The following is an 18,894-nucleotide window of genomic DNA, read 5'->3' as shown; positions in this document are numbered from 1 at the left end:
TAAACCCTGATACTAAAAAGGACAAGGGGAGGGGTGACCTCAGGGCAAGACCCTATCCAGCTAAGTTTCCAACTTGTGAAAACAAATTAAAAAAAGCTTAGGTCCAGGTTTGGTGGTGCATGCCTTTAATCACAGCACTCAGGAGGCAGAGGCAGGCAGATCTCTGAGTTTGAGGTCAGCCTGGTCTACAGAGTGAGTTCCAGGATAGCCAGGCACAGGCAGCAAAGGAAGCCATCAAAAACAGAAAGCTGATGAAGATGTAATTGAATAAGAGGGCCATGTTCCAGCCCCAGCAAGCAGGAGAACTTGGCAGCTTCAGCCACATGGTTCTGGCTTTAGAGTCAAGGATAGAATAAAGGGGTTATGGAATCTCTCTCCATGAGTAAGGAAAGCTGCTGCGGTCTGGCATATGTCAGGAGTGTCCCTGCATGGAGGCCTATCGAGGCCATAGAGTGAAGCTATGAAGGTGAAGCCAGGATTATGCTGGAGACCCCGAGATGTTGGAGATGCCAGAGTCATCAGATACCTGCCAAGGAAAGCTCTGACGGAGTGAAACCAGCCCAAGAGAAAGAAGTGTGTTGCAGTCAACAGATATGAATGGAGTTGGAGATCTGAAGAGAGCTTTGACATCAGACATGGAGCTACAGTGTTTGGAGCTTGCCCTACTGGTTTTCAGTCTTACTTTGGTCCAATATTTCCTCACTATGCTTCCTTCCTTCCTTTTTTGTAGCTAGAGTTTTCTTGCCTTGCCCACAGTCAGGACAAATCTTTGTCACCCGCCAGTCCCACAGCCGCTCAGACCCAACCAAGTAAACACAGAGACTTACATTGCTTACAAACTGTATGGCCATGGCAGGCTTCTTGTTAACTGTTCTTATAGCTTAAATTAATCCATTTCCATAAATCTATACCTTGCCACATGGCTCATGGCTTACCAGCATCTTCACGTGCTGCTTGTCATGGCGGCGGCTGGCAGTGACTCCTTCTGCCTTCCTGGTCTTTCTTTTCTCCTTTCTGTTTGTCCCACCTATACTTCCTGCCTAGCCACGGGCCAATCAGTGTTTTATTATTGACCAATCAGAGTGACACATTTGCCATACAGAACATCCCACAGCACTAGCACTTTTTGGAATGGTAATGTATATCTTGTGACATTATTATATTGGAAGTATGTGATCTGCCTTTTGATTTTACAGGAGACTACAGTTAAGTGATGATATGAATCTCAGAAGAGACTTTGAGTTTTGGACTTCTAAACAGGGTTGAGACTATGATAGACTGGATTTCTGCATTATGTTATGGCTACAAGCCTATGGGAGCCAGGAAGTGGGATGTGGTGGTTTGAATAGGAATGGCCTCCATAAACTCGTGTGTTTGAATGCTTGGCCCATAGAGGGTGACACCAATTAGTAGGTGTGGCCTTGTTGGAGGAAGTGTGTCACTGTGGGGTCAGGCTTTGAGGTCTCATATGCTCAAGCCATGCCCAGTGTGACTCTGAGCATTCTTATGTTGCCTACAGATCAAGATGTAGAACTCTCAGCTCCTTCTCCAGCACCATGTCTGCCCACATGATGCCATGTTTCTCACCATGACGATAATGGACTAAACCTCTGAAACTGTAAGCCATCCCCAATTAAATGTCTCTTTACACCCTTTAAACCCTAACTAATAACTTATTGATTTATCTCTCTACATATCTATTTATTTTTTAAGCAGACTGGATGTGAGATTTATTACTGAACATGATTTGGTAGGGTACAGGAGAACACTGTGGAACCCCTCAGGAGTGCAGGGCTCGCCATTTGTCCAAGGGACCACGATTGGGGATATACTTGACCCCACAGCCATCAGGAATAAGGCGCTTCTCAGGAACCATGTCTTCAAATTCATCCTCATTAAACTTGGTGAAGCCCCATTTCTTTGAGATGTGGATCTTCTGGCGGCCAGGGAACTTGAACTTGGCTCTATGAAGAGCCTCAATCACATGTTCCTTGTTCTGCAGCTTGGTGCGGATGGTCATGATGACCTGGCCAATGTGAACCCTGGCCACTGTGCCCTGGGGCTTCCCAAAGGCACCACGCATACCTGTTTGGAGCCTGTCAGCCCCAGCACAGGACAACATCTTGTTGATTTGGATAACATGGAAAGGGTGGAGCCTCACTTGAATATGAAAGCCATCCTTGCCACAACTCTTTACCATGTATTTGTTGGCACAAATATGGGCAGCCTCCAGAGCTTCAGAAGAGAGCTGCTCATATTCATCTGACACCATGTGGCCCATAAAGTGGGAATTCATCAACCTTTGCTTTCTTCCATCCCAAGTCAAAGATGTGGATTTTAGCATCAGGGACACCTCGGCAGAAGCGAGACTTTGGGTACGGCTTGTTCTTACAATACCGGTAACACCAGGTGGGGCGGCGACCCATGATGACAATAGGATCGTCGGTGGCGCGCCGGAGGAAAAGAGAGCTCTCTACATATCTATTATCTATCATCTATCTCTATATATCTATTATCTATCTATCTACCTATCATCTATCAATCTATCATTTTTAATCCGCTTGTCTGTTGGCAGACACCTAGGATAGTCCCATATCTCGTCTCTTGCAGTGTGCTGGGTTGATTCTTTTTATTTTAGACCCAGTCAGGGTATAGTTGGGTCATAAGTTAGTTCTATGTTCATGTTTAGGTAAGACTCCATGCTCATTTGATACTGGTTGGGCTAATGTTAAAAAAAAGGGGTACATAAACGAACCAAACACTTCCAAAAAGAAGTGCAAATAGCGAATAAGGAGATGAATTAGTCCTAGACATCTCTAGGTATCTGGGAAGTGCAAATTCAGACTCCATTTCACCCTAGTCGATCAGGCACCATCAAGACATCAAACAAGACCATAAATGATCCTGAGGATCTTAGGGGGAAAGGGCACTTATATGCTGATTGTGGGCATGTGAATTGGTCTGGATTAACATTTTCCCAAAGATCTGGGTTCCTCGTGGTTCAGCCAAGTTGACACAAGATTACTCAACTTTGTCTGGAACTTTTGTGCTCTCTTCTGTCACTTTACAGCACACTGTGACTTTTTAAAAGTAAATATTCTTTTGGCTTTTGGAAGTTTTTCTTTCTCCTGTTACAGTCTCCTCACTCAAGATTTTTGAATAAAAATCGACACAGGCTTATTCTGTGTGTTTTCTGCTGTCTCGTCTACTCCTTTTTTCCCCACAAGAAGATAAACTACCCAACAGTCTTCTTTCATTTCAAATGTTCAAAGAGGACTTTGCAGGTAAAAATGAGTTAGCAACATCTAAAAGAATGCATGGTACCCACTAGGAGGATAGATGGGGTATTAAAGGAATTTTCGGATTCAGTGCATGTGGGAGCAAGTAAGTGCTGGCTTTCCATAGCACAGAGGAGACCTGCAGGGTTGCTTAATATGCTGTAGGCATCCGTGAGAAGGGTCAATGCACAGTTTAAAAAAATACATAGTGGATGTTTCTGGGCCTTGGAGCAAGTCCAAAATAACAGCTGGGATTTTACCTCTCTTGGGGGACCCTTGAGCCCCTGAAACCAAGTACCCCAAACTCATACCATCATTAGAGGGAAGACCCTGTGAGCAGGAGATTGGAGGCCCTGGTGTCAGAATCGGAAAACATGAAAGGGACACAAATGTCCTCAGTTCCTTGAACAACTGACAACTGATTATCTATCCCCACATGCTTGAAGACTATGATTGAACAATACAATCAAAGCTTTCAGTTTGCAGAATTTTTCTTTTCCTTTTCTTTCTTTCTTTCTTTTTTTTTTTTTTGAGACAATGTTTCTCTGTGTAGCCCTGGCTGTCCCAGAACTCACTCTGTATAACAGGTTGGCCTCAAACTCAGAAATCTGCCTGCCTCTGCCTCCCGTGTGCTGGGATGGGCCACTATTGCCCAGCACAGATTTTTTTTTTCTTACCAGGTGAAGGAGTCCCTAGAAATAAGAGAACTGTCTTCTTCTTTTCTTTTTATTTAGGAGACTGTAAAATGGAGACCAAGCAAAGCCACCTTTAGGACTATGTCCTGTGGTCTGTGTAATTTGGTTAAGGTAAATCAAATTCAATTTCAAAATTCCGTAAACTCAGGCTGTATCACCATTCAAACTACACCAGCTACTTGGAAGAATTTATATTCATAGAAATTCTACAAATTTGAGATCGTCTAGAAGCAATGGCTGCAGCTATAGGCACATTTTTTATTTTTTTTTTATTTTTGAGATTATAATTAAATTAAAACATTTCTCCCTTCTCTTCTTTTCCCTTTCCCCTGTCCAAACTCTCCTATATATCCTTTCCTCCCCACTCTTTTTCAAATTTATGACCTTTTTTTCCTAATTGTTATTATCCATTTTAATTAATTAATTAATTACTTTTTCCCACCCTGGTCACAGTTCCCCTCCCTCCCCTTCTCCTCCAAGTCCCTCCTCCAACCTCCCAACCCCATCCAATCCACCTCCTTTCTCTTCAGAAAAGGGTAGGCCTCCTCAGTATATCAGCTAGCCATGGTTACAATAAGACTATCCTCTCTTATTAAGACTAGGTAACTAAGTAGGAGGAAAGGGTCCCAAAAGCAGGTAACTGCTGTGGATATCGTTCTGTATAAATAAAATGCTGATTGGCCAGTGACCAGGCAGGAAGTATAGGTGGGACGAGCAGAGAAGAGAATTCTGGGAAGCGGAAGGCTGAGGAGGGAGTCACTGCCAGCCGCCGCCATGACAAGCAGCATGTGAAGATGCCGGTAAGCCACGAGCCACATGGCAAGGTATAGATTTATGGAAATTGATTAATTTAAGCTATAAGAAGAGTTAGCAAGAAGCCTGCCACAGCCATACAGTTTGTAAGCAATATAAGTCTCTGTGTTTACTTGGTTGGGTCTGAGCGGCTGTGGGACTGGTGGGTGATGGAGATTTGTCCTGACTGTGGGCCAGGCAGGAAAACTCTAGCCACAGGTAACAGAGTCATTGACAGCCCCTGTTCACAGTGTTAGGAGTCCCAGAAGAAGACCAAGCTACACATATGTGCAGAGGGCCTAGGTCAGTCCCATGCAGGCTCTGTGGTCCCCATGAGCTCAGGTTATGCTGTGGAATATTTAATTATGTAAAGATGTGTTACATTTGTTTCACCTTGCCTGCCTAAGGCACCTGATTGGTTTACTAAAAAGCTGAATGGCCAATAGCTAGACAGTAGGGGGATAGGAGTGGCTGGCAGGCAGAGAGAATAAATAGGAGAGAAATCTAGACTTAAGAAAGAGAGGGTGAAAGAGAGGGACACACCTAAGACCAGAAGCCAGGCATTTGCCAGCCAGCCAGACACGAGAAGCAGGAAAGTAGGACATATAGAAAGAAAGAAAGGTAAAAAGCCCTGAGGCAAAATGTAGATAAAGAGAAACAGCTTAAAATAAGAGCTAAGATAAGGCCGAGCAATCAGGACTAATAGTAAGTCTCTGCGTCATGATTTGGGAGTTTGTTGGTGACCCAGAAGAAAAAGCCTGCTACAAGTTAGTTGATTCTGTGGTTTTTCTTGTGGTGTCCTTGACCCCTCTGGCTCCTACAATCCTTCATCCCCCTCTTCTGCAGGATTCCCTGAGCTCCACCTAATGTTTGGCTGTGGGTTTCTGCATTTGTTTTCATCAGTTTCTGGGTGAAGCCTCTCCGATGACAATTGGTATCGTCCATTCTTTAAAGGGCACTGACATTTTAAATTTACTAAAGGAGAAAAAGAATGTGCCTCACACCCATCTAGCTATTTGATGTCTAGTTGTTTTTTTTTTTAAATAAAGATCAAAGCAATGTTACAATTTTCTTGAATAGACCTTTAGATAGATTGACTATAAGGCCACTTTCTACAATGGAAATGGAACTGAATCCAGCAGACCCAATTTAAATGATCTAGTACCATTTTCTAATGCTTTTTCATCAATTGCTCTGAATAATATAATGAGAAGGATTCATGAAGAGATCGTCTCCCTACCAGAAATGCCAGGGGTAGCCCAAGAGAGGGGCAAATAGCATCACCATCAACCATCATTGAACTTATTTCCTTTGCTGCTGGAGGTACAAAGAGGAAAGCTGTTTGTAACCCCAACACAGCTGAGACCTTAGTTGATGATGGACATATATGCAAATATGATGGAAGATATTTGATAATAGTGAACAAATAGTAGAGTAATAAATAGCCAGAGGTGGGGGAGCTGTGACTCGATGTGTCTGTTTCTTGCAGCAGTATATAATTCACAAGATAATAACTGACCTTCATACTAAAGATAAGCTAATATGAACTACTACTAAAATAAAAATTTCTTCTTTTATCCCTAGCTTCTACCCAAGAGTCCAACACATAGTAGGAATTTTGTCAGTGTTAAAATAGAACCAACAGGTGTACAGAGTTAGAACTCTGTCGACCTCAAGCTGCCACTTACCATGATGGGACATTCATACCACTGGTTGCAATAAAAACAGTGTGAGGGTCGATTCATATTAGATGTTTATGGGGTAGGTCCCCCAGAATCACATTTGCTGAAATAATCACCCATGCCTTAAATATTGCATAAAATGCTGCAACGGATTTTGTGTGGTTGGAAGCTGAGTGCTTGCCTATACTCATAGCCAGCCTGCCCATCGCTGGATGGCGTTTGTTCTTCCTCGGAAATCAACGACACATTCTTTTCTTTACATTCAGTTGGAGAACTAAACTTAGAGACAAACTTGGGGCAAGCCCAAAGTTATCCTAAGACTTCTGACGAGGGGCCGTTCTGTTTTCTGGACTTTACCAAGAGTCGGGAAAGGTTTGAGCATCAGCAGGCTTTCTCAATAGGAGCCCCTGGGATGCGGTGCCTCTGTTTCTCCATTACCCCTTCAGATCCTCTGTGCTGAAGCCCTGGCCCCCAGAGTCTTTTCCTTTCCTTAGGAGAGATAGCCTCTGGTTTTTGGCAGCTGGACAGCTCTGCAGTGACAGCCAACCATTCAGCCAAGGGGCCATTGCAGGTACAAGGCGTCCCCTGCCTGATAAGACTGCTTATGAGGTGGCAGGAGGAGAGACCTTATCGCTCAGTGTGGTGCGATTTTGCTATTTCTCTATCAGTGCTATTATGCTTCCAAAAGGGGAGAGAGGGGAGGTTGGCACGAGCCAATGCCCTCATTTAGGGAGAGGAACCACAGTTCCTTCAGAGGCCAACATGAACCTCAGAGGAGAACCCCGCCCCCCCTCAACCCAACGCCAGTAGGTACAGACACTGAGGCTCCAAATTCATCAGGACATATCAGATAGAAGGGGAGGGGGCATGGTCGTTTCCCAGCCAGAGGCCCAGGCTTGAGGAGATGGATGGACCGCTGCCAAATGTCCCTCTGGACACCACTGAAACCCCAAGGAAGAGCCCACATGCTCAGGCAGAATCTTCCAGGCTCCAGTACAAAGCCATCTCCCTCTCCCCTTTATTCATATCCACTGATTTTTGCTGTGAGCCTATGACAAGAGGAAGAAACTAATCATAAAACCTGATCATAAAATCCTTCCTATACTTGACGACAGCTATTAAATATTCACTCCGCTAAGGTCTGCTGGCGGCCGTTTAAAACAAAAGGGACTCCCCACTCCCACCGTCCCCACCCCTGGGGACCCGCGCTGACCATCCCGAAAGTTGCCAGGGCCCTATGTGAGCGACGAAGTTAGCGAATCCGGAGCTGCGAGTCTCAACTTGGGGGGAGGGGGGCGACGGGCAGGGCGGGGTGGGGTGGGGAGCGGCGAGAAGGAGGGACTTGAGGGAAGGACACTGCCCCCTGCTTCATCGAGGTCATCGGCGAAGCCGCCGGAGCGGCCGGGCGGGCTTGGGGCGGGAGGCCCGGGAGGGGCGGCCGAGGGCTCCGCAGCCGCGGCGGGGTGCCAGCCTCCCGTACCTGGCGGGCCGGGCGCGCCCCGCAGGCCGGCGGCCGGGGCGCGGAGGGTGTGAGCGCGCGCGCCCCTCCGTGCTCGCCCAGCCTCGCGCGCGTCTCGGGGGAGAGGCTCCGGCGACAGGCGCCCCGGGAGCCCGCAGCTCGGTCCCGCCCGCCCTGAGGAGCTTTGTGCGGCCGCGGCGGCGGCTCCGAGTCCCACCTGCTGGCGGCGGAGGGACGAGGAAGGGGAAGAAGAAGGAGGCGAGGAGGAGGAGGAGGAGGAGGTGGTGGAGGAGGAGGAGCGGAGCGAGGCGGCGCCAGCCCTGAGCTCCCGCCGGCGCCCACCTCCGGGGGCTCGGCGGTCCTGCACCGGCCTGCTCCGGTCCCCCCACCCCCGGCCTCGCGGCCACACCGCGCCACCGCGGCTGCAGACACCCCCCCCCCCTCCCCTTTCCCTCCCCTCCCGCTCTTGCCCGCGTAGCGCGCGCGGCCCGGGCCCGGCCGCCACCGCCACTGCCACCCCGGGGGAGCTCCGGCGACTTGGAGGCGAGCAGCTGGGCGCTCGGCGTCGCCTCCATGTGTCGGGGAGTCGCCTCGGCGCCCCAACCCCGCTGAGCAGCCCCGGGCGTGCTGCGACCGGCCGGGAGGGCGTGAGCCAGGGAGGCGCGGCGAGCCCCGGAGCCGGCCGGCGACCAGCGAGCGAGTGTGCGAGCCAGCCAGCCCCGGAGCAAGCTCAGGGAGCAGACACCACCATGCCGGGCTGGAAGAAGAACATCCCCATCTGCTTGCAGGCGGAGGAGCAGGAGAGAGGTGAGCCTGGCGGCAGAGCCTGGGGGCCGAGCCGGGCGCCCCCGGTGCCTCCCTGTCCCCCCCCAGCTCCGGGAGACCTGTCCTCGGGCCGGCAAGGGAGGGGCGCCGCGCCCTCGGTGGTGGTGCTGGGGGGGGGGCGCGCCCCAGGCCAGGTGGCACCTTGCGAATTCCGAGAGGGGATTTGGGGGTCTTGCGGGGAGCCGAGGGGGCCGGGGAATGGTGCTGCAGCCAGCAACTTTTCGCCTGGGGAAAGATTTTTTTTAGGTTCTGGCGAGGACCTAGAGGGAACTCCGGCTGCTCCCGGGCCCGCTCGCACGTGGAGCCCCGGCTCCCGTCTGTGCGGTGGAAGCTTCGGGGTGCTGGGGGTGGGGGAGAATCTTGCAGTGTTTTAAGTGACTTTTCAAACTTTCCTACTCCTGCCGCGGCCGCCTTTCGCGATGTCCCCGCCTCTGGCTGGGCTACGGTGGTGCTGCCAAGCCCGAAGTTGCTGGAGATTCATACAGCAGGAGGAAAAGCAGGGGGAAGGGGGGAGAGTTGTGGGGGCGGCAAGGGGGCGCTGCCATGGGTCGCTGGAGGAGTGTTGTGGGGGGGGGGGAGACGGAGAGGGCTGTGCCCAGGCTGTGGGGTCTGGGGCTGGTCGTGACAGCCTAGGAAATGAGTTATGCTCCAGCGCAGTCCCGGCTTTCTAGTTAATACCGCAGGACTGCGGGCTTTTCATAATTACCGACTGTTTTCTTCGGAAGAGACGGCTCTCGGTGCCAGGTGGCTTGCAGACCTTTTAATGCTTCAGCCTGACTAGTGTACCGGGCACGTTGGCTTTGAAGTGACTTGCGGAGAAGAGTGAAGTTGAAGGCCTTCTGCACCTTCAATGCTTGGTTTCTGTTGTCATTTTACGGTGTTTGGGTTGTGCAGTGGTGGTTGGCCGGGGAGTTCAGCTCCGTAACCTGGATATGATGTACCGAGTGCACCAAAATTTCCTACCAGGCCCCATGGGGCTGTGGGGTGCGCAGTATCCAGAGGGATGCCTGGCGCTGTCAAGGTCCACCAGGGTTTAGAGTCTCCTTTACTCCAGCCTGCCCTGGCTTGCTCAAGGAAAATGCGTTAGCACTGAATGGCTTTTCAGGATGCAGGGTCTTCATGAGGGTGACTATCAGTTGGTGCTGGAGGTTAAACGGTGCTGCATGGGTGGGCGGTGAGGAAAGCAGGAAGCCAATCTGGTGTGCAGAAAAGACATCCAACCCCCCCCCCCCAAGAGAACTTGATTCTGCAGCGTGGGGAGCTGGTATGGACTGTGGCTGGGTTCCTGGTCATGCCAAAAGTTTCAGGCTCCTGAAATAAATGCTTACGGCCGAAGAACCAATGTACGATTTCCAGTTTCTCTCTAGGTGGCACAGCGTGTCTTTGGTTGATAGCCCGTTTAATGACTCAGGGAATTTATCCCTTTAAAAACCCACTTCCTTATTGGATTTGTTCATTCATTTCCAGTACACTTTCTGGCATGGGACCATGGATTTACCCCTCCACTGGTACCCCCTGCTTCAGAACTGCATCTGGCTTCGCTTAACCGTGCTTGAAAACGTGCAGATCCAGGTGCCAGTAATTTATCACCAGGTAAAAGCACTGAAAGGAATCGTTGTGCCCAGCACACCCTGTCTGTCCTATCAGCTACATGCCGCAACGCACCTGATGTTAAGTGCATCATTTTGATTAAAAAAAAAAAAATCACAGCGCTGCCCCCAGGTTTTAACAGAATGCTGAAGTGGGTAGATTTTTTTTTTTTTGCATTGTAACAAAATGTGCTTGTATGTCTTTTAGAAATATATGGTAATTTTGAAAGCTGACCACCTAATCTGCTTGGCTGAGATAAGACCGGAATTCCTCCAGTACATAGAAATCTGAATCAGAAATTTTCGACGGCCTTAGCTCCTCCAACAGGAGGAAACAGGGAATGTGTGTGACTTTGGTGCCTTTTTTTTTCTTTTAATGAGTCCTTGCTTATAAGATGTTTTTCTAAACAAGTGTGTATAGAAGTACATATATGTTTATATATATCTGGTTGTATTTTTTGAGGTCTTTTTCGCCTTATTGAGAATGTACAAATGATTTTGTTCTTTAGATACCGCGTTCAAACCTAGAATTTGTGTATGTGAATGTATTGTGTGTGTGTAAATGAGTCGAGATGCTTACATGACTTTCAGTAAATCTGTCAGAGGACATCACTCGAGCTTGGCTTGCACCTTGGGCAAAATTTTATTATCAAGTATTGAGTAATTGGTGTTTTCTGTTTGTACCTGAGGTAACATTGTATAGAGGCCCCCCCACCCCCCCTAGACTTGTGAGTGATTCAAATAGTATTGAATTTGTTACTTTTGAAATATAAACAGAAGGATTAAACTGTCAGGCCAGACAGAAAAATAACGAACATGGCATGCATACGTTTTTAATATTGTTTGAGGATGCAATCAACCAAAAGGCCAGTTTCTAGTGTCTTGTGCCCAATCCTAAGGCGGGCTGAGCTCGCTGCTCCTTCCACGCGTCCTCCACCCCCATTTTCACATTTACCTTTCCAAAACCCGTCGTGGAGACTGCTCTCGCACAACTTCAGTCTGCGTGCGTTTCATTTAGTTAAATCTTTCGTGTTGACTGTAGCCCAAATTTTAGATGAGATGCTAGCTTCCTCCAGGTCCACATATCTGAACGAGTATGTAACTCAGCATTATTTGTTCAAGATGCTATTTCAGTTCACAGATGGATGGGAGGAACTGGGGAGATGGCTCAGTCAGCATCCTTGCAAGCACGAGGATCCAAGTTCCAATCTCCAGAACCCATGGTTTTTTGTTTTTTGTTTTAAAAGGCCAGGTGTACCAGTGCATGCCTGCCATGCAAGGGAGGTGGAGACAGGTGGGTTACTAGGGCTTGCTAGGTAGCTTCGTCAGCTGAGAGGGTGAGCTCTGGGTTCAGTGAGAGATCCTGTCTCAAAAAACAAGGCAGAGGAGGCCGGGCGGTGGTGGCTCAGGTCTTTAATCCCAGCACTTGGGAGGCAGAGCCAGGCGCATCTTTGTGAGTTCGAGGCCAGCCCGGTCTACAGAGCGAGATCCAGGGAAGGAGCAAAGCTACACAGAGAAACCCTGTCTCGAAAAACCAAAGGTGAGGGGAGGAGGGGGTGGGGGAGAAAGACAATTGAAGAACGACAGTGCATCAGCACACACAAAAATTTAGGGGGCATACTTTCTTGGTATTACCACATGCAAAAATGTTTTGGTTAATCTATGTAATTTTGCATTCTACCTACATGCCATTCATAGCTTGGGTTTGCCCTGAAGGCCTCTGTCAAGACAATATTGAATGAGCTACTGCAGTTGCATGCAGGGTTGAGAGCCTAGAAGCTGCAACATATGGGTTGTTTCAGGAAGTGCAGCCACTTCCAAGATGACACATGAAGACTCACCCGAATGAGGTGACATACGATCAAAATTCAGAACACGTTTCTCTGTCCTCCCCCCTTCCCCCATTTTCTGCTCTGAGCCGCTAAACTCAATCCATTGAGAAGCCACCAAAGACACGTTTGGGTAAATGTTTTAGGAGCGGAAGAAAGAGTATGACGCTCTCTTTAATATCCCTTCCAATCAAATTAAATTAAGCAGTTGATTGGTTGTTTCACATCTGCTTCTTATCTGTTCCTCTGTAACAGGAATGTAGTTGCTGAGGAGAATCTCAGCACAAAGGCATAGGTACCTCTGTAATTAACACTGTTGTTCTGCCTGTGGCTTTTCCTTCTGACTTGTGAGGCTTTGGTTAGTGAATGTTTATTATAGTTGAACAATGTGTAGTGAGCATTCAAGATCAGAGGTGCTGCTTAGGAAGACTAACATCTTTCTATTGTAAATGTAGCTCTTCCTACTTTACTTTGCGGCAATAATTAATGGTTAATTGGTGTTTTCTTTAAATTTGAAATTTAAAGGTGTAATGGGATATTCAAATATTATCCACTTCTAAAGATGCTTATATGGTCATCTATGCTTGCTAGGGAGAAAGGCATCCAGTTTTTATATTCCTTCATATCTTTGTGTTTCTTATTTTTTTTTCCTTGTATGTTTTGGAGATCTATACATGAACTTGAGAATGTCCCTGAGCATTTCTGTTACAGAAGTTACTGTATGGTTTCTTCATGAATTTTGGCAAATGAGAGATGTAGATGTCCTTACATGTTATTAGCTTTTATAAAGCATTGACGAGAAAGGTGTGTGTGTGTGGGGGGGGGCAGTTAACAAGTATGCCCTTACTACATACATCCTCGGTTTGTTTTATTTCTATGTCATATGGACACCCAGTGACATCACGTCATGCCCTGTGTAATAAAATGCCAGCTTGACACTTGAATTTTGACTGGTGAGCTTTGTGTAGGAGAAGGGAGGAAACTAAAGAGATCTAGAGCCCATGTTGTGTTGGACACCGCCAAATGCTGCATGTGTGACTTGGTACAATTTTGTGGTTCCAATATACTTGTAAGGTAGTTATTGTCACATGAAGATATTGTGGCCCAGAGTCAACACATTGGCTTCCAATTACAAAGTCAATACCCTGAGTACTAATTTCTAAAAGAGATAATTAAAAAAGAAGTTAAGTTACAATTCCTTAGAGAAACTTTATAGCATTTTATTAGCACAATATAACATCTTGCTCTATTCCATTCAAAAGACACCACTGGCAAATCTTTCATTGTGAATTCATGAGACAGTGTTTTGTTTTGTTTTTTAAGTTACAGGTATGGGAAAGCACTTGTCAAGGTATATATATATACACACATATATGTGTACATATACATATACATACATACATACACACACACATACACACACACACACACACACACACATATATATTACTTTCTGTACACTGACTTTGGAAGATAGACATACAAACTTCAGTAGTAAAGATGACAACATGAATGAACTCATTTATTCATTCATGTTACCTTTATTTATTTTGTGAATGGGGGGCCATGCCACAGCCTGAGTATGCAGATTAGAGGCCAGCTGGTGGGAATCAGTTCTCTCCAAGCATGTGAGCATCAAGGACCCAACTCAGATGACCAGGCTCGGCGCAGTCAGGTCTCATTACCTGCGGAGACGCCTCACAGGCCCTGTTTATTTAATTTTGGATACAGTTTCTCCATGTGATCCAGGCTGCCCTGGATCTCCCTATCCTTCCTTAGCCCCCAAATGCTAGGATTTACAGGTGTGCACTGCCACACTTGGCTCAACACGTTTCTCAGTAGAATTATTTGACAAGCTTAAAGTAACTCATTTAGGTGAACAGCTTTTTCCAGCAAGGTTTTGGCATTATTATAGTTCTCCTTGTCTTTGGAGCGTAGTAGCTATGAAGGCAAGGATTAAGGAGAACAAGGTGTTGTTTTTCTGTTGTGAGCTGGTAAATGACTGCATTGTCATGGCCATTGTGCTCTTGCTTTGTCGCCAATCATACTATGTAATTAAAGCCGTATATCTGAACTCTCAGCCTGGCTACCAGTGGCCAAACAAAGGGACCTCCTTGGGTAATGCTTTCTCCTGCAGCAACCTGATGGGCTCCTTATACAGAAGCAAAAGAAATATCAATTCACACCAGTGAAGGACATTGAAACCTGAATGCCATGGGATTTGATATTGTTGTGCTAAGTGCTCTACCGTGGCAGACAGTTTAAGGCATTTGAGAATTGCGTGTTTTCCATTAACTTGCAAGAGTAGTTAGTAATACCAAACGCAGGGGCAACAGTAGCAATCCACCTTTCAGGCTGCCATCCACTCTGAAAGGCAAAGCCGACTCTGGCCTGAGTCTCCGTAACTTTCACTTTCTGAACTGCAGAAGTTTCTTAAGTGTGACTAGGAGAAATCTGTTGATACAGGGTTCCTCTGTGAAGATGCCCCGAGTAGTGGAGGGGCTGTCAGCTCTACAGGAAAGTCAACGCAGTCTAAATATATCTAGCAATTAAAATGCATCAGATTTAATGTCCTACCGTCCTTCATTTCAACAGTGTTTAACCTGCAGGCACCCAATGAGGGATGTGGAGACGGCGTGACTAATGTCCTTGATCGAGTCCCTGGCTTCAGCACAGGTGGTAGACAGCAAGTAATTTGACAATAAATGGTATGGAAGTGCAAGCCTACTCTGACAAGTAATGTCTCTCTATGTAACAATGAAATGATACTAATAAACTTAAAAGAGTTCTAGGGAGCATCCTGCCCCTACCCAGGCTCACTAATGGCAACTCTCATTATTTTCATGATGTCTTGATGTAGAAGATCCCTAAACCTAGCACCTTAGGTTATCTAGATGATGAGATGATAAGATTTTTTTTTTATTATTATTCTTTACAAACATCATAAGCTGGCTTTCCGAGGCCAGGTTCTTCCATGTCTTCTAACCTGATTCTTTTCACAAAGACGAAGAACTCAGTGAGGTCATAGACAAGCTCAAGACCATTTCATTCTCTTGCAGAAGTTCCTTGGGCACTAACTGCCGGGATGGGTGTGTGGATGAGAACACCATGTTGCTGTTTTTTTTGTTGTTTTTGTTTTTTTAAAGAGATGGTCAAGTATGGTTGTGGAGCCCGGGGCATGACCTTTGGCCGGCAGCTGTCTCTTGGCCCTTGTGCGGACTGGTACGAAGGAAGAGTAAGCCAGGATGAGTAAGGGAGGATGATCGTGCTGGGTCAGGGGAGGAAGGTGCTGTGAGGACAGAAGCCAGTGGAGGTGGCGGGGAGGAAGGGTAGGGCATCTTCAAAGGGGGAGAGGCTTCCGGAAGACTGGGAGAGGGCGGAAGGAACGGTGTGTTTCTGAGCATCACTGAACAGGCTATCCCAGGGACTGCTGTGATTTCTCCAGGGACTGAAGTGTAGGTAGTGGCCGTGTGGATGGAGTATTGAGTACGAGGACTGAAGTGTAGACGGTGGGTGATTATGGAGTATAGAGTAGGAGGGTTCACTTCCCCGGCAGCGGAGGAGAGGAACATGAGACTGGAGAAGGCAAGATGGAGCCTTCCCTGTGCCCGGGATAAAGTTCAGACTACCCAGCAGGGGATGTGGAGTTGTCCAAGGATGAGTAATTGGATTCTATTTGTCTCTTAGAAAGGTTACCTGGGTACCATAGAGGGAAGCTGTGAAAGGAAAAGTCAGGGAATGAACAGGTTGTTGCCTTGATTTATTTGATGTTCTCTCTCTCTCTCTCAGACAAGGTCTTACTATTTAGCTCTAGCTGCCTTGGAACTTGCTACCTATATAGACAACTCGGTCTCTATAGAGGACCTGATATTCTTTCCAGGTAGACTTAACGATGTCTGTTACAGGAATGTCACAATGAAGGACCACCAGAGTGGCTGTTCACCAGTCTGGGTATATGTAGTTTACTGGGGATCCACATTTTTACTCTTTTTGTTATATAAAATTCACATGCTGTCTGATCATAAATGAAAAATAACTACTATCCTGTATGTGTGTCTTTTAAAACTAATTTGAGATTTAAGTGACTTTTGGCTACCAAAAGAAAAGCATGATAGCAGCTTATTTTACAAAAGCACCTTCCTTTCTGGTCGAATTAGGGTTGTTTTTTTTTTTTTTTTAATTGTTGCACTCTGAAAGTATCTGAATGTTCTATGGATAGTCTTAATATACTTCTTACTCTGGACTCAGGAGTCAACTAAATTCAAGTGGTTATTTTCAGGATTTTCCTGGCTTTTGCCGTGGATGGACAGCTTCTAGCACCTTTGATTTTTCTCATCAGTAAAGTAAGAATACTTCTTGACATGCTTACGGCTCGGGTGGTGTTCAGAGGCGAACGGCTGTATTACATGGTGGGAAGTTGACAAAGATTGAGACTCTTGAAGGACATTTGCACATTAGTGGGCCATCTTGAAATGAGGGTGTTGAGTTACTTTTGTCTCATAAAACATAATGAAAAAAAACTTCATTAAAAAATTTAACTGTTGGTCTTCCAAGGTGAAGTCCAAAGGAACCATAAGATTTCCCTCTTGACTGGTGGCGGTGGCGCACGCCTTTAATCCCAGCACTCAGGAGGCAGAAGCAGGTGGACCTCTGTGAGTTCAAAGCCAGCATGGTCTACAAAGTAAGTTCCAGATAGCCAGAGCTACACAGAGAAACCATGTCTCAAAAAAACAAAACAAACAAGCAAACAAAAATTTCCCTTTTGAACCTTATAACCTTTGTAGCAGTGTCAGAGAATATGTGTGACGAAATAAGGCACATGGTGCATCGAAGATACAATGCCTATGGTGGTGTTCAACTCTCCTGCCCATGGCGTCCTTGGCTACGAGGGGGGAATCCAGCTCAAATGCTGAGAGGACTCTGCTTCCTACTGTTGATTCCGATTCTCCTTAGTGAGTTCCCTAACCTCACCCCCTTATCCAAAAGACTACCACCAGCAAATTGAAATCACGTTTGTAACTTTTGGGAGGAAGGAAAAAGTTTTTTGCTGATTTCTGCTGTTACTTCATTTTTACAATGCTGTTTAAACAGCTACTAGTAGCAAACTAGGCACAGGCTCCTGGGGCTTATGGCACTGTGACCACAAAGTCAAGCAGACGAAACACAAATGCTACCCTTCGAAATCAGTCACATTGAAATGAACAACATCCACTACATGCAATTTGGCTGAAACTAAATTCCCCGTTATTATCCTTGTTATTGCAGAAAGTAATGTTGCTACCTTTTATTTATTTTTTTTTTCTACCTGAATTTGTAATATCACCTGATTTTTTTTCTTTTTTCTTTTTGGTCATAAACACATCATTTACATGGAATGTCCTCTGTGGTGATCCTAAATATAAGACCCAATTTTAGCTTCAAAATTGGTGTCACATTTAGACTGCACACTACCCTTGTCCTTTTTGATCTACATTTGTCCTTCTTAAACTGTTTGTGGTGAAGGACTATTTTTAGTCAGTCGCAGGTTGAGCTGTAGTCAAACTGTACAATGTCTTGTGCTACAAGTCACCCACTGGGCCTGCCTGCCCTTGTCTCTCCCCCATTGGGTGAGACGAGTCCACCAATCACAGATCAGCATGCCATCCTGTCAAACGGCAGCAGGAACGTCTTCACTTCCACCTGCTTATTTAACCGTGAGTAGGTAACATGTTCCCTGGCTCACAGACCACACTTTAAATAGTACTCCGTTAGAGCGCATGTACACAGTGAAGAGTCTGAGCTCAGTAGCACTGGGAGGAGCCCGTATAAAATGTACCCACGGCTTTGAAGGTAGAAAAATGAAACAGTTTCTGTGACGGTCTTTACCTCATCTGGAAGCTCTGTTGCTCTTGAAGATGGACTGAACCTGTCAATCAAGAGCACATTAGTCCCACTCTAAACACTCTTCTATAGTTTCCCTGACTACTGAGGGCTTCCCCTCCTGTCCCAAGATGGTGCCCATGTGAAGAGGATACTTCAGTGTCCTGTGATGCTGGGAGAAGGGCATTTCATCCTTTCACCGTGTGACCCTCATTGTATCCGATCCTCTGGTTTTGGCGTGCTTGGGACCTGGGCAGTGTGCCCTGGTATCCGCTGAAATGAGTCTGCTCCCTCTTATTCTTTTGAATGTCACCCTGGCAGCTGATTTGCTCTTCCTGGGCCTTATCATTGTGTCTGCCTGGGAGATCTGTGAGTCTGTGACCTTCCACGGGCCTTCCCGCATGCCTTTTCTATCAACACTTCTGTCTCCCTCCTGGGAGCCGGGGCACCACTGTTTTGAGGTGTCCCCAGCCCATCTGCCTGAGCCGCTTTCTATAAATGTCGCCATTGTATCTGCCCATTGCCGTGTTGAATACTGCATGTGTCAAATTGGGGACCTGCATGCTAGACAGTGCTGTCCTTGCCCACTGCATTCTCTAATGTGCTCACATTTATACAGGCGTTGGTTTTTCTTTCCTTTCCCACCTATCAAGAAAATTGGAAGCTTTCAGGATCATCAGATCTGCCGTCTCCTACCTTTTTCTTTCTTTCCTGCCCTAGGTCTGGAGTATTTTAAGTGACTTGAAAACTTAAACTGGAGGTGACAGGGACCCGAAGGCTGAACGGATGGTGAAAGGGAAGGAAATTCCTGTTTCTGTGTGAAGTGGCCACTTCTCTAAAGAGCTAAAGGAAGCAGAGATCAGTGGTCTAGCGTCCCAGAGATGGC

General features: G+C 46.7%; 1 protein-coding gene and 1 pseudogene across 4 annotated transcripts in view; one reads left to right on the top strand and one right to left on the bottom strand.

Moving 5' to 3' along the window:
- Window positions 1-1,704: 1,704 nt before the first annotated feature.
- On the bottom strand, window positions 1,705-2,466 carry LOC114693329 (annotated as a pseudogene).
- Window positions 2,467-8,211: 5,745 nt separating this feature from the next.
- Grip1 (glutamate receptor interacting protein 1) overlaps window positions 8,212-18,894 on the top strand; it is a 649,740-nt gene continuing 639,057 nt past the window's right edge. For all 4 annotated transcript variants that reach the window (XM_037196738.1, XM_028869622.2, XM_037196740.1 and 1 more), the window contains exon 1: window positions 8,212-8,713. In XM_037196738.1, coding sequence (XP_037052633.1) covers window positions 8,656-8,713 — 58 coding nt within the window. In that variant the 5' untranslated portion in view covers window positions 8,212-8,655. The remainder of the gene's footprint in view (window positions 8,714-18,894) is intronic.

The sequence above is a fragment of the Peromyscus leucopus genome, chromosome 18 (assembly GCF_004664715.2).
Source record: "Peromyscus leucopus breed LL Stock chromosome 18, UCI_PerLeu_2.1, whole genome shotgun sequence".
NCBI classification, from domain to species: domain Eukaryota; kingdom Metazoa; phylum Chordata; class Mammalia; order Rodentia; family Cricetidae; genus Peromyscus; species Peromyscus leucopus.
The sequence above is the reverse complement of the archived record's forward strand: the minus strand, read 5'-3'. Positions and strand labels throughout refer to the sequence as shown.